The following is a 13,275-nucleotide window of genomic DNA, read 5'->3' as shown; positions in this document are numbered from 1 at the left end:
GCTGGTTTACTAGCTTTACTCTGTGACTTTCTTGATCTTTTTCCCATGATGCTGCTTACTGGTAAAATTCTGCATTGGGGCTATCATGTCATTCTGTTTCTTTTTCTCTCTCTGACACTTGTAGGAACTTGTGGTAAGCCATTGAGTCCTTCAACTTTGTTCCACCATGGTCCCATTCCATGCCGCTGTTCTTCTCTGCTTTGCCAAGCTGCAGGGCCATGATATTGCACATGGTATTCTCGCTGTAGACAGCAGAAGCAATCTCAATTTAATTGATAGGGTAAACTGAAGAGAAAATCTAGTTTATATAAAAGATAAAGGGGGAAGGAATTTGTTCACGTTGTACTAGGCAGATTTGTGTAGGTTCTCCCCAGGACAGCAGTGCTGTGGGCGGCTATCTGCACAGTCCACACAGTTTTCTTCATTGATTCCTTTTTGAAAATTTTCCTGCAGGTAGTGGGCCACATGCTGCCAGCCCCAGTGAATCGGCACAAATCTGTATCCGTGTATGTACATGAACAAATTTCTCCCCCACACTGTTCAAAGCTTGGGAGTAATCAGTATATATGAACCCACTGCCAGGGATCCTGTGCTTTCTCTACTGACTTGATAAGTCAGTTTCTTGCTTGTAACTCTGTCACGTAATCTATATATTCCACATAACACCCTTGTCCATTCAATGGCTCTGTACAGATAGAAATTGCCATCTCTGTGCCTGTTAATATCTCTGAAAAAGGGACACATTAGTTGGGTATAGTGGAATTTTCTTGATTTGAGGATAATGAAGCTTTTGAAAGGGTACAACACAGATTTACCAGGAAGCTGTCTGGTATGAATAAATACAAATATGGAAGACAGATTTGGAAAAATTGAGTCTCTGTGTTAGAACAATACAGATTATGGATAAGGTAATAGACTTGTTTAAAATCATGTAAGGATGTGACGATAGTTAGAAGCAGACAGTTTCTGAAAATTTGAGGGGGTCAAGGACAAAAGGCCATAGATATTACGTTAGATGCAAGAAATATATAACAGGACGGGTGAAACGCCTTCAGAGTAATTTTGACTTTGGGTAATTGTGTAAAATGGATAATGTCAGTTTCATGTTTTCCATTCTTTTGCTTTTCATTTCCACTCAATATCACCCCTAGAGAGTTTTGAGACTGGATAGCAGGGTTAGTGAAAGAGGTGATAATTATGTCAAGATTCAAGATTTGTTTGGATAGTTGATTGAAGGGCTATGGGAACAAGATGTAAACATGATTAGATCTGTTTGCTCTAGTGGAAAGTTTAATGCTGACAAATATTAGTTGGGCCGATTGGCGCCTTTCCACGTTCTAACTTTTATTTGGTGATATAAATTGGGCAAATTCTAAAAGCCAGCCACTGTCTCAACTGGGATAAATTACAGACTGGGGATTAAAATTGGAACCTTCATGATCTGTATAAATCACACAGAGGAGTGTTTACCTACTGAGGTGTTAAGCGTGAGAGCTTGTGATCTTCTATTTTTGACTTGGTCATCAATGTCATTCTGTTCCATTTACCTTCCCTCAGTGTAGGACCATCAAAACCTACTGTTCTCTATTCTGAAAACCTGACTGTTTGACCTTTTTAACTTATGGTAGATTCTGATTTGGGATGTACTGGGCTTTGATAAACAACAAACCATCCTAATGTGGACAGAAAGCACTCGTTTGATACTACGGAGCATGGTGGAAGAATTAAATACAAAACCACCAGCTTACAAGCCTTATTATTTGTCCGTAGCAAAACATTTTTCATTTTTGTGCTTACTCTTAAGGTGTCCAAAGGAGATGTCCCTTCACATCCCTGCTATGATTGGACTGTGCCTCAGATACATCACATATGATCCTAATTACAACTACGACCAAGATGAGGAAGATGATGATGCCATGGAAACAGACAAGGGTGATGAAGAAGAGGATCAAGGTCAGTACCTTGAATTGTTGGGTGTGATCTTTATAACTTGCAAAGGAAAATGTAAGTGCAGAAGTTGGCTTGACCTTAGTCACTAATGAGGGAAAACAGGTGAAAAAAACCCTGTTGCACATCCTGCACTAACTGCAGATATGATGTGATGTCAACTCCACCAATGGCTGAGCAGATTAATACTGCGAATAGCTAACTAGGAAGGCCCTACATTTGATAATGAGTATAAACCGAGTTGGCTAATCTGGCTGTGGGTTGACCTGAGTGTTCCTGGCTGGGGAGAGAAAAATAAGCCAGGATTAACAATCCTGGCAGCTAACCAGCTGGAAGTATGTCTGTGGAAATCAAACGAAGACAGGTTCGGGATTTGCAGTGATGTGCCCCCCGTTCCCTGGCTCACATGTGAATAAATGACACTTTGAGGTATCCAAAATTAATAGTGTCCGTGGTACTATACCCCAGGAAGGAATCGGCACCTTTGGGGGAACATAAGAACAGGAATAGGCCTTTCAGCTCCTCAAACCTGTTCCGCCGTCCATGGCTGATCTGTACCTCAACCCAATTTACCAGCCTTTACCCATATTGTTTGGTAGGCTGACCGGACATAAATTGGTCATCTCAGTCTTGAAGCTCAGTTGACCCAGCATCCACAGCCTTTTGGGGGAGAGAGTTGCACAAACTACCCTTGGTTTGAAAAAGTTCTTCCTGTTTTTTCAAGTTTTACCCCCTTGATCAGCATATGCCCAGTAAAGGAAAAGGGGAAAATAGGGAATATCACTGATGTCTTTAGGTTGGAGCTGAGTTGAGTAGTTTGTTAATTGAGGTAGGGAAAATGCTGGAATCTATTATAAAGGATGTGATAACAGGAAACTTAGAAAATGATGGTGGGATTGGGAAGAGTCAACATGGATTTATGGAAGGGAAATCTTTTGACAAACTTGTTAGAGTTTTTTTGAGAATGTAGCTAGCAGAATAGACAAAGGGGAGCAAGTGAACACCAGTGGACGTAGTGTATTTGGATTTTCAGAAGGTACTCTAGGTTAGTAAGCAAAATTAGAGAGAATGGGTGTGGGGAAATATACTGTCATGGATTGTGAATTGGTTAATAGACAGAAAACAGTTGGAGTAAATAGGCATTTTCAGGTTGGCAGGCTGTGGGGCACCACAAGGATCAGTGCTTGGGCCCCAGCTGTTTACAATCTTTATCAATGATTTGGATGTGGGGACCATATGTAATATCTCCAAATTTGCTGGTGACACTAAACTAGATGGGAATTTGAGTTGGGAGAAGGCTTCAAGAGGATTTAGACAGGCTAAGTAAGTGGGCATGAACATGGCAAATGGAATATAATGTGAAAAAATGTGAAGTTATTCACTTTGGTAGGATAAAAGCAGAGTATTTTTTAAATAGTGAGAAATTGGGAAGCAGTGATTTCCAAAGGAACCTTGGCGTCTTTGTTCATGAGTCGCTGAAAGCTAGCATGCAGGTGCAAAAAGCAATTGGGAAGGTAAAGGACCTTTACAGCAGAAGGATTTGAGAACAGGAGTAAATAATTGCAATTGTGTTGAGCCTTGGTGAGGCTGCACTTTGGAGTATTGTGTGCAGTTTTGGTTTCCTTACCTGTGGAAGGATATACTTACCATAAAGGGAGTGCAATGAGGGCTCACCAGAATAATCCTTGGGATGGCAGGACTGTCCCATGAGGATGAATTGAGGAGACTGCATCTGTATTCCTTAGAGTTTAAAAGAATGAGAGGTGATCTCATTGAAATGTATTAGAATTGCTTCCTCTGGGGTGAAAATTAAAAATTTGAAAGCAGTGTAAAATTAAAACTTTTATGGTATGAACTGACTTTGCTTAGTAACGTACCACTTTTACAATAAATATAGAAAATTAAAACTGGCAAATGAACTGTGCTGCCAGACAGCCCCATTTTATTATTTCTCAATATTTGTTGAGGCGTGAGAGGCATAAAGTAAATAGTGTAAAACAAAAACAGAATTACCTGGAAAAACTCAGCAGGTCTGGCAGCATCGGCGGAGAAGAAAAGAGTTGACGTTTCGAGTCCTCATGACCCTTCAGTAATTAGTGTGCCTCTTTTAAAATATGTGTTGATAAAGTTCCTGAAACAACTTTATGGAAAGAAAAGAGCATATGCATTCAATTTATTTTCCAGGACTGAACCTAAAATGTAATCAAAAATTTTGAGAACAAAGCTCTCGGCTATGTTTTTAGGATCATAATCTTTTCCCGAAAAGAAAACAGACTCGCGGCTTAGAGCGGAAATCAAGTTATCAGTGGCTAGGATATAACCCTTTCAACTCTGGGATTAACATCAGATCTAGCTTAGACTGTCTTTTCAAATATAACCTGGGGCTATTGGGAACCAAAGTTCAAATGTAGTTCAGAGACTTGGGTTAAAATGCCATCCCACTAATGTGGACAGAAGTGTCTCTTCTCTCTGCTCGCTGTAAAGATGCTGAATTACACAATTTTTGGAAATCTCAACTCCATTCCTAGCAAGATTAGGCCTATAAAACTAAGCATCATTTGGTTTAAAATGACTACCTCCATCAAAGAGGTGTAAAGGATGTTCACTGGTTTGGGGAAACACCTGTAGCAGGATATTTTTCCAAAGTTGACATTAAATCACATTGTAGGGCATGGTAGAACTTCTTACTGCATTTTACCCCTATAATATGTGACCTGGAATTACTCAATAAGGCAAGATCATAAGAAACAGGAGCAGGAGTAGGCCATTCAACCGCTCAAGCTTGCTCCACCATTCAATAAGATCATGGCTGCTCTGAGGCCTTAACAGCACTTTCCTGCAAGTCCTCCATAACTCTCGACTCACTTGTAGACAAAAAAATCTCTCTAACTCAATCTTAAATCTATTCAATGTCCCAGCCTTCATCGCTGTTTGGGGAAGAGAATTCTAAAGATTGAAGGCCTTCTAAGAGAAGAAATTCCTCCTCCTCTCTGTCTTAGTCAGAGACCACTTATTTTTCACTGTGCCCCTTTGTTCTATGAAAGGAAGCATTCTCTCAGCAACTACCCTGTCAAGTTCCCTCAGAATCTTGTATGATACATTAGTTAGACTTCAGCCGGAGTATTGTGTACAGTTCTGGGTGCCATGCTTTAGGAAGGATGTGAACATATTGGAGAGAGTGCAGAAGAGGTTTACTAAAATGGTTTCAGGGATGAGATACTTCCATTATGAAGATAGATTGGAAAAGTTGGGACTCCTCATTGGAGAATAGAAGAATAAGAGGAGATTTGATAGAGGTGTTCAAAATTATGAGGCGGCTGGATAGAGTAGCTAGGGAGAAACTGTTCCAGCTCGTAAAAGGATTGAGAACAAGAGAGCACAGGTTTAAAGTGATTTTAAAAAGAAGCAAATGCGATGTGAGAAAAACCTTTTTCACACAGCGGGTTGTTCTGGTCTGGAATGTGTTGCCTGGAAGTATAGTGGAGGCAGGTTCAATCGAGGCATTCAAGGGAGCAATAGATGATTATTTAAATAGAAAAAATATGTAGGGTTATGGGGAAAAGGCAGGAGAATGGCACTGAGTCATAATGCTCATTCGTGAGCTGGTGCAGACACGATGAGCCGGATAGTCGCTTCCTGTTCCGTTATGATTCTGTGATTCAATAAGATCATCATTATTCTTGTGAACTCCAATAAGTACAGGCCCAACCTTTCTTCATAAGCCAATTAACCCCTTCATCTCTGGCATCAGCCTAGTGAACCTTCTCTGAACTGCTAATTCAAGTAAATCCCTCCTTAAGGAGACCAAAACTGTACACTATACTGTAGGTGCAGTCACACCAATGCCTTGTACAGTGGTGGTGAGACTTCCCTACTTTTATGCTCTATCCCCCTTGCAATAAAGGCCAATATTCCATATATCTTCCTAATTACTTGCTGCACCTGCACGCTAACTTTTTGAGATTCATGTACAAATGCCCCTTTGTACCACAGCATTCTGCAGGTTTTCTCCATTTAAATAATATTCTGCAGTTCCATTCTTCCCCACCAGAATGGACAACCTCACATTTTCCTATGCATGTACTAGCCTTGTCATTCCAGGTGGTAGAGATTGTGGCTTTGGAAGGTATTGCCTGAGAAGCCCTTGTGTGTTGCTGCAGTGCATCTTGGATTTAGTACATGCTGCTGCCACTGTGTCGGTAGCAGAGGGAATGAATGTTTAAGGTAGCAGATGGGTGCCAATTAAGCAGGCTGCTTTTTCCTGGATGGTGTTGAGCTTCTCATGTTGTTGGAGCTGCACTCATCCAGACAAGTGGAGAGTATTCCATCATACTCTTGACTTATGCCTTGTAAATGGTGGAGTCAGGCTTTGGGGAGTCAGGAGGTGAGTTACTCGACTCAGAATTCCCAGCTTTTGACCTGCTCTTGTAGCCACAGTATTTATATGGCTGGTCCAGTTCAGTTTCTGGTCAATGGTAAACCCCCCAGGATGTTGATAGTGGGGTTTCAGCAATGATAAAGCCATTGAATGTCATGGGGAGATGGCTAGATTATCCCTTGTTGGAGACGGCACTTAAGTGGAAAGTAATATTCACACCACCTATCAGCCCAAGCCTGAATGCTGTCCAGGTCTTGCTGCATATGGGCATGGACTGTTTCAGTATCTGAGGAGTCATGAATGGTGCTGAACATTCCCACTTCTAACTATATGATAGAGGGGGAGGTCATTAATGAAGCAGCTGAAGGTGGTTGAACTGAGGACGCTGCCCTGAGGAACTCCTGCAGTGATGTCATTAGGCTGAGATGATTAACCTCTAACAACCACAGCTATCTTCCTCTGGGCTAGGTGTGACTCCAGCCAGTAGAGAGTTTTTGCCTGATTGCCTTTGTCACATCTTTAATTCAGCTCATTTGTCCTTGTTTCGACCAAGGCTGTAATGAGATCAGGAACTGAGTGGCCCTGTTAGAACCCAAACTGAGCAGTTATTGCTGAGTAAATGTCACTTGATAGATTGTCAGCAACACCTTCCATCACTCTGCTGATGATCAAGAGTAGACTGGGGTGATAATTGGCCAGATTGGATTTGTCCTGCTTTTTGTGGGTAGGACACGCCTGAGCAATTTTCCACATTGTTTGTTGTAGTTGAACTAAAACCGCTTTGCTAGGGGCATAACTAGTTCTGGAGCACAAGTCTTCAGTATGATTGCTGGGATATTTTCAGGGTCTGTAGCCTTTGCAGAACCCAGTGCCATCAGCTATCTCTTGATATCACATAGAGTGAATCAAATTGGCTGAAGACTAGCATCTGCTGGGGACCTCTGGAGGAGGCCGAGATGGATCATCCGCTTGGCACATCTGGCTGAAGATGGTTGCAAATGTTCCAGCCTTGTCTTTTGTACTTCCCCTATTATCGAGGATGGGAATATTTGTGGAGTTATCTCCTCTGGTTAGTTGTTTAATTGTCCACCACCATTAATGACAGGCTGTGGCAGGACTACAGAGCTTTCATCTGATCTGTTGGCAGTGGTATCACTTAGCTGAGTCTACCTCATGTTGCTTCTGCTGTTCGGCACGTAAGTAGTCTTGTGTTGTAGCTTCACCAGGTTGACACCTCATTTTAAGTATGCTTGGTGCTGCTCCTGGCATGCCCTCCTGCACGGTTCGTTGAACCAGGTTAATCCCTTGACTTTATGGTAATGGTAGAGTGGGGGATATGCTGGGCCAAGAGGTACAGATGGTGGTTGAATACAATTCTGCTGCTAATGGCCCCTTGGATGTTCAGTTTTGAGCTACTGGATCTGTTCTGACACACAGCATGATGGAGGATAGCCTCAAGTGTGAAGACGGGTCTTCATCTTCACAAGGACTGTGCGGTGGTCACTCCTACCTATATGTCATGGGCACATGCATCAGCGACAGGTAGAATGGTGAGGACAAGGTCTAGTAGGTTTATTCCTCTTATTGGTTCCCTCACCACTGCTTCAGGCTCAATCTGGCAACTATGCCCTTCAGGCCAACTGCGTAGTGGTGATACCGAGCAATTCTTGGTGATGGATGTTGAAGCCCTCCACCCAGAGTTCATTCTGTGCCCTTGCCATCCTCAGTGCTTCTTCCAAATGGTATTCAATGTGGAGGAGTACTAATTCATTACTTCAGGGAGGGTGGGTGGTAATCAGCAGAAGGTTTCCTTGCCGATATTTGACCTGATGCCATGAGACTGCATGGAGTCCGGAGTCGATGTTGAGGATTCATAGAGCAACTCCCTCCCGACTATATACCACTGTGCTGCCACCTCTGGTGGGTCTATTGGTGGGACAGGACATAGCCAGGGAGCGATGGTGGTGCCTGGGACATTCTGTAAGATATCATTCGGTGAGTATGACTATGTCAGGCTGTTACTTGACTTCTGTGAAGGCAGCTCTCCCTATTTTGGCACAAGCCCGCAGTTGTTACTAAGGAGAACTTTGCAGTGTTGATTGGGCTGGATGTGCTATTGTTGTTTCTAGTGCCTACGTCAGTGCCAGGTGGTCCATCCAGTTTTACTCCTTTTTGACTTTTCTGTAGTGGTTTGGTACAACTGAGTGGCTTGCTAGGCCATTTCAGAGGGCAGCTAATAGTCAACCACAATGTTCTGGGTCTGGAGTCACATGCAGGCCAGATCAGATAAGGATGTCAGATTTCCTTCCCTAAAGGATATTAGTAAACCAGATGGTTTTTTATGACAATTGATAGTTTCCTGCTGCCATTACTGAGACTAGATTTCCGTTCCAGAAGTTGTTGTTTTTCAATTAATTAAGCTTTGACCAAGACTTGGCTAAAAGAAGGGCAGGATTGGCAACTCAACATTCCTGGTAACAGGGTATTCAGACGTGATAGAGAGGGGGATAAAATAGGATGGGGGGTCGCAGTATTGATCAAGGAATCAATTATAGCAGTGAGAAGGGATGATATCTTGGAAGATCATCAAATGAGGCCATGTGGGTAGAAGTAAAAAAAAAAACACAAAAGGGGCAAACACACTGTTGGGTGTGTAGTATAGGGCCCCAAACAGTCAGGGGGAGATAGAGGATCAAATATGTAATCAAATTTCAGAGAAGTGTAAGAATAATAGGGCAGTAATAGTCAGGGATTTTATCTACCCAAATATTAGCTGGGATGGTTTTAATGTACAAGGCAGAGAGGAAACAAAGTTCTTAAGTTGCATCCGAGAGAACTTATTTAGCCAGTACGTAGAAAGCCCAATAAGGGAGGGGGCAGTTCTGGACCTCATATTCAGAAGTGAGCCCAGGCAGGTGAAAGGCATATCAGTCGGGGAGCATTTTGGAGATAGTGACCATAACTCCATTAGATTAAGGATCGTTATGGAAAAGGGCCGGGAATAAAAGCTCTCAACTGGAGAAAGGCTAATTTTACAAAGATGAGATACGATTTGGCCCAGGACTGGGAGCAGCTATTTGCAGATAAAACTGTGTCAGAGCAGTAGGAGGCATTTGAGGAGGAAATAACGAGAGTACAGGGCAAATATGTTCCCGTAAAGACATGGAGGGACCAAGTCTGGAGATCTGGATGTCAAGGGACATAGGGGTTAGGATTAAGAAAGAAAGAGAAGCTTATGGCAGGTACCGAGGGATCAATATAGCAGAATTGCTAGAGTATAAAAAGTGCAGAGGGGAACTTAAAAAGGAAATTAAGAAAGCTAAGAGAGTGCATGAGAAAGCATTGGTGGATAGAATAAAGGAAACCCACAGGGGATTTTTAAATATATAAAGTCCAAGAGAATAACTAGGGAAAGAGTAGGGCCAATTAGGGACTATAGAGGTAATCTGTGTGTGGACCTGGAAGGCGTGGGTCCTCTGAATATTTTGTGTCGGTCTTCACAATGGCAAAGGATGACGCAGGTATAGACATCAGGGTGGGGGACTGTGAAACATTAGAGAAAATTAACATAGAGGGAGAGGAGGTGTGAGTGGGTTTAGCAGCCTTAAAAGTGGATAAATCTGCAGGCCCGGATGAGATGTATCCCAGACTATTGAGGGAGGCAAAGGAAGAGATATCGGGATCGGGGCCCTGGCAGTAATTTTCAAATCCCCTCTGGCCACAGGCGAGGTGCCAGAGGACTGAAGGACTTTTAACGTTGTCCCATTATTAAAAAAGGGAGGAAGGGATAGACCAGGAAATTACAGGCCAGCCAGTCTAACCTTGGTGGTGGGGAAGTTACTAGAAAGAATTCTGAGGGACAGACTCTGGAGAGACACGGATTTATCAGGGATAGTTGGCGTGGATTTGTTAAGGGAAGGTTATGTTCGACAAATTTGATCGAATTTTTTGAGGAGGTAATGAGGAGTGTTGATGAGGGTAATGCATTTGATGTAGTCTACATGGACTTCAGCAAGGTTTTTGGTAAGGTCCCTCATGGCAGACTGGTCAAGAAAGTAGGAGCCTTGGGATCCAAGGCAAAGTGGCACGTTGGATCCAAAATTGGCTGAGAGGCAGGAAGCAGAGGGTGATGGTAGGGGGATGTTTCTGTGACTGGAAGTTTGTTTCTGGTGGAGTTCTGCAGGGCTCAGTGCTGGGATACGTAAATGATTTGGACTTAAATGTAGGGGGTATGATCAAGAGGTTTGCGGATAATACGAAAATTGATAAGGTGGTAAATAGTGAGGAGGATAGCCGTAAACTACTGGAGGATATTAATGGACTGATCAGGTGGGCAATTGGAATTCAATCCTGAAAAGTGAGAGGTAATGCACATGGGGAGGGCTAACAAGGCAAGGGATTACACTGTGAATGATAGGACCCTGGAAAGTACTAAAGATCAGAGGGACCTTGGTGTGCATATCCACAGATCCCTAAAGGTAGCAGGGCAGGTAGATAGGTGGTTAAGAAAGCATATGGGCTACTAGTGTTTATTAGCCGAGGTGTAGAATACAGGAGCAGGGAGGTTATGCTGGAACTATATAAAACACTGGTTAGGCCACAACTGGAGTATCGTGTGCAGTTCTGGTCACCACACTATAGGAAGGATGTGATTCCACTGGAGAGGGTGCAGAGGAGATTTACTAGGATGCTGCCTGGGCTGGAGTGCCTGGGCTATGAGGAAAGATGGATAGGCTGTGGTTGTTCTCCTTGGAGCAGTGAGTGTTGAGAGAGGACCTGATAGAGGTATATAAGATTGAGGGGCATAGATAGGACAATGGAAGGCATATTTTCCATTAGTAGAAGGGTCATTAATCAGGAGGCATAGATTCACAGTTCAGAGGTAGAAAGCTAAGAGGGGAGTTGAGAAATTTTTTTACCCAGCAGGTGTTGGGAGTCTGGAACTTATTGCCTGAAAGGATGGTTGAGTCAGAAACTCTCAACATTTTAAGAAGTATTTAGATATTCACTTGTGTTGCCATAGCCTCCAGGGCTATGGGCCAAGCGCTGGAAAGTGGGATTAGTGTAGTCAGATCTTTGTTGACAGGTGTGGACACGATGGGCCAAATGGCCCCCTTCTGTGTTGTAAATGTCTGATTCAAGGAGTTTTATTTTAATTCCACGAGTTGCTATGTTGAGATTTAAGCCCTTGCCCCAGGGTCATTACCTTGGGTCTCTGGGATACTAATCCAGTGACATTACCACTACGCCACCATCTCCTGTACTTACTCCCTTAATAATGGATTCCAGCATTCTCCTAATGACAGATGTTAGGCTAACTGGCCTGTAGTTTCTTGTGGCAGAATTTTGCCCTTGATGGGCGGGTGGGCAGCCAATCACCGCCGCTGAAACGGGCCCTGCTGCCATTTTAAGTGGGTGGGTCAATTAAGGCCTGCCCGATGGGAAGCGCTATGTGCTTCCTGTGCGCTGGGGGGGATTCCCCCACTGTCAGTGCGCTCTTTCACGCACATCTTTCTGAGACTAAGTGCTGCCTCAGGGAGAGCGCTGACAGTGTTTGAAACCTTAAAAATAAAAAAATTATTGACATGTCCCCCTTGTGACAATGTCACACGAGATTGGACATGTTAATAAATATCACAAAAAGTTTATTAAACTTTTTTAAAACAGACATGAAACCTCATCCCGCAGGTGGATGAGGTTTCATGTTTTTTCAGAAGCCCGTTGGGGCTCCTGGCCTGCCCACCAGCCTTAAGGAAGGGCCTTTAATTGGTTTAACTACCCTGTCAATGGCCTCAATTGGCCATTGACAGGTCGGCAGGCGGACAGCTGATTGTGCTGTTCTCTCTCCACAACCCCTCTCCCGCCTTCCTGAATATTTAAATAGGGCGGGTTCCCCCCGACGTCATCCCGCTTTGATGAGCGCCCCCCCACCCCAGCTCGCCGACGGAAAAGTTCTGCCCCTGCTTTCTGCATCCGTCCTTTCTTGAATAGAAGTATTGCAACTGGGGTTTTCCAGTCCGCTGGAACCTTTGCAGAATGTAGGGAATTTTGGAAGATTGCAACTATCTCTGCAGGTAATGTAGAGAGTCCTCACTCTGTACCTACCCTCTGCTTTGATCTGAGAATGCTTGATGGCATAGTGTAGGGAAAGCTTGACTTTGCCTTGTTCTCTGCACTTAACATGGGAGTAGTTGATGCCAGGGGGTGGGGGGGAGAGACACGCTCCTTTCCCTGTGTACTGACGTACCATACCGCACCTTGATCATAACAAAAATCCAAACGAAAGTGGGGAACAGAGAGAAGCAGATCTCTGTTCTGTGCTGACAAGTTTCATTCAGCTGGTTAAACTCCCAAGCAGTACCCATGTGCGCACTTGAAAGGTTCCTGAGCTGTTTTTCCTGCCAACCTGCACTTCAACTCTCAGGGTTTGGATAAGTGGGGTGGATCCCAAAATAGAGTGATTCTGTTCTCCAGACCCATCAAACATACACTCCACCTCTGTGGGTTCTCACCGAACTTGGTTTGGAACTCTTTAGCAAGGTTGATGCACCTCTCAAACCCAGCTGACAAAAAACCTTAATGTCAAGCTAATTTTTGGGATGACTGGATTTTCCATGTGATGGGACCATGACTTTCAGTGCCTCCACCAGACCCCTCCCCCCTGCCTCCCCAAACAAAGGAAGGAAGAAAAAAAGACTTAGACAAACATAGTGCTTTGCATAGCCTCAGGATGCCTTTAAGTATTTCACAGCCAGTGGAGTACTTTTGAAGTGTGGGCCCTGTTGTAACATAGGAAATGAGATAGACAATTTGAGTACAGCAAGACCCCACAAGCAGCAATGAGGCGAATGACCAGATCATCTGTTTTAATGATGTTGGCTGAGGGATAAATATTGCCTTATGACAGTAAGGATACCTCCATGCTTCTTTGACCCTAAAGGAAAAAAAAA

At 43.6% G+C, this 13,275-nt stretch overlaps 1 protein-coding gene across 1 annotated transcript in view; it reads left to right on the top strand.

The window, feature by feature from the left end:
• Window positions 1-13,275, top strand: part of LOC121279944 (cullin-associated NEDD8-dissociated protein 1-like) — a 57,399-nt gene that overhangs the window by 17,833 nt on the left and 26,291 nt on the right. The window contains exon 7 of the mRNA XM_041191533.1: window positions 1,805-1,953. Coding sequence (XP_041047467.1) covers window positions 1,805-1,953 — 149 coding nt within the window. The remainder of the gene's footprint in view (window positions 1-1,804; window positions 1,954-13,275) is intronic.

This window comes from Carcharodon carcharias, chromosome 7 (assembly GCF_017639515.1).
Source record: "Carcharodon carcharias isolate sCarCar2 chromosome 7, sCarCar2.pri, whole genome shotgun sequence".
NCBI classification, from domain to species: domain Eukaryota; kingdom Metazoa; phylum Chordata; class Chondrichthyes; order Lamniformes; family Lamnidae; genus Carcharodon; species Carcharodon carcharias.
Note: the sequence above shows the minus strand (reverse complement) of the source record. Positions and strands in the feature narration are given on the sequence as shown.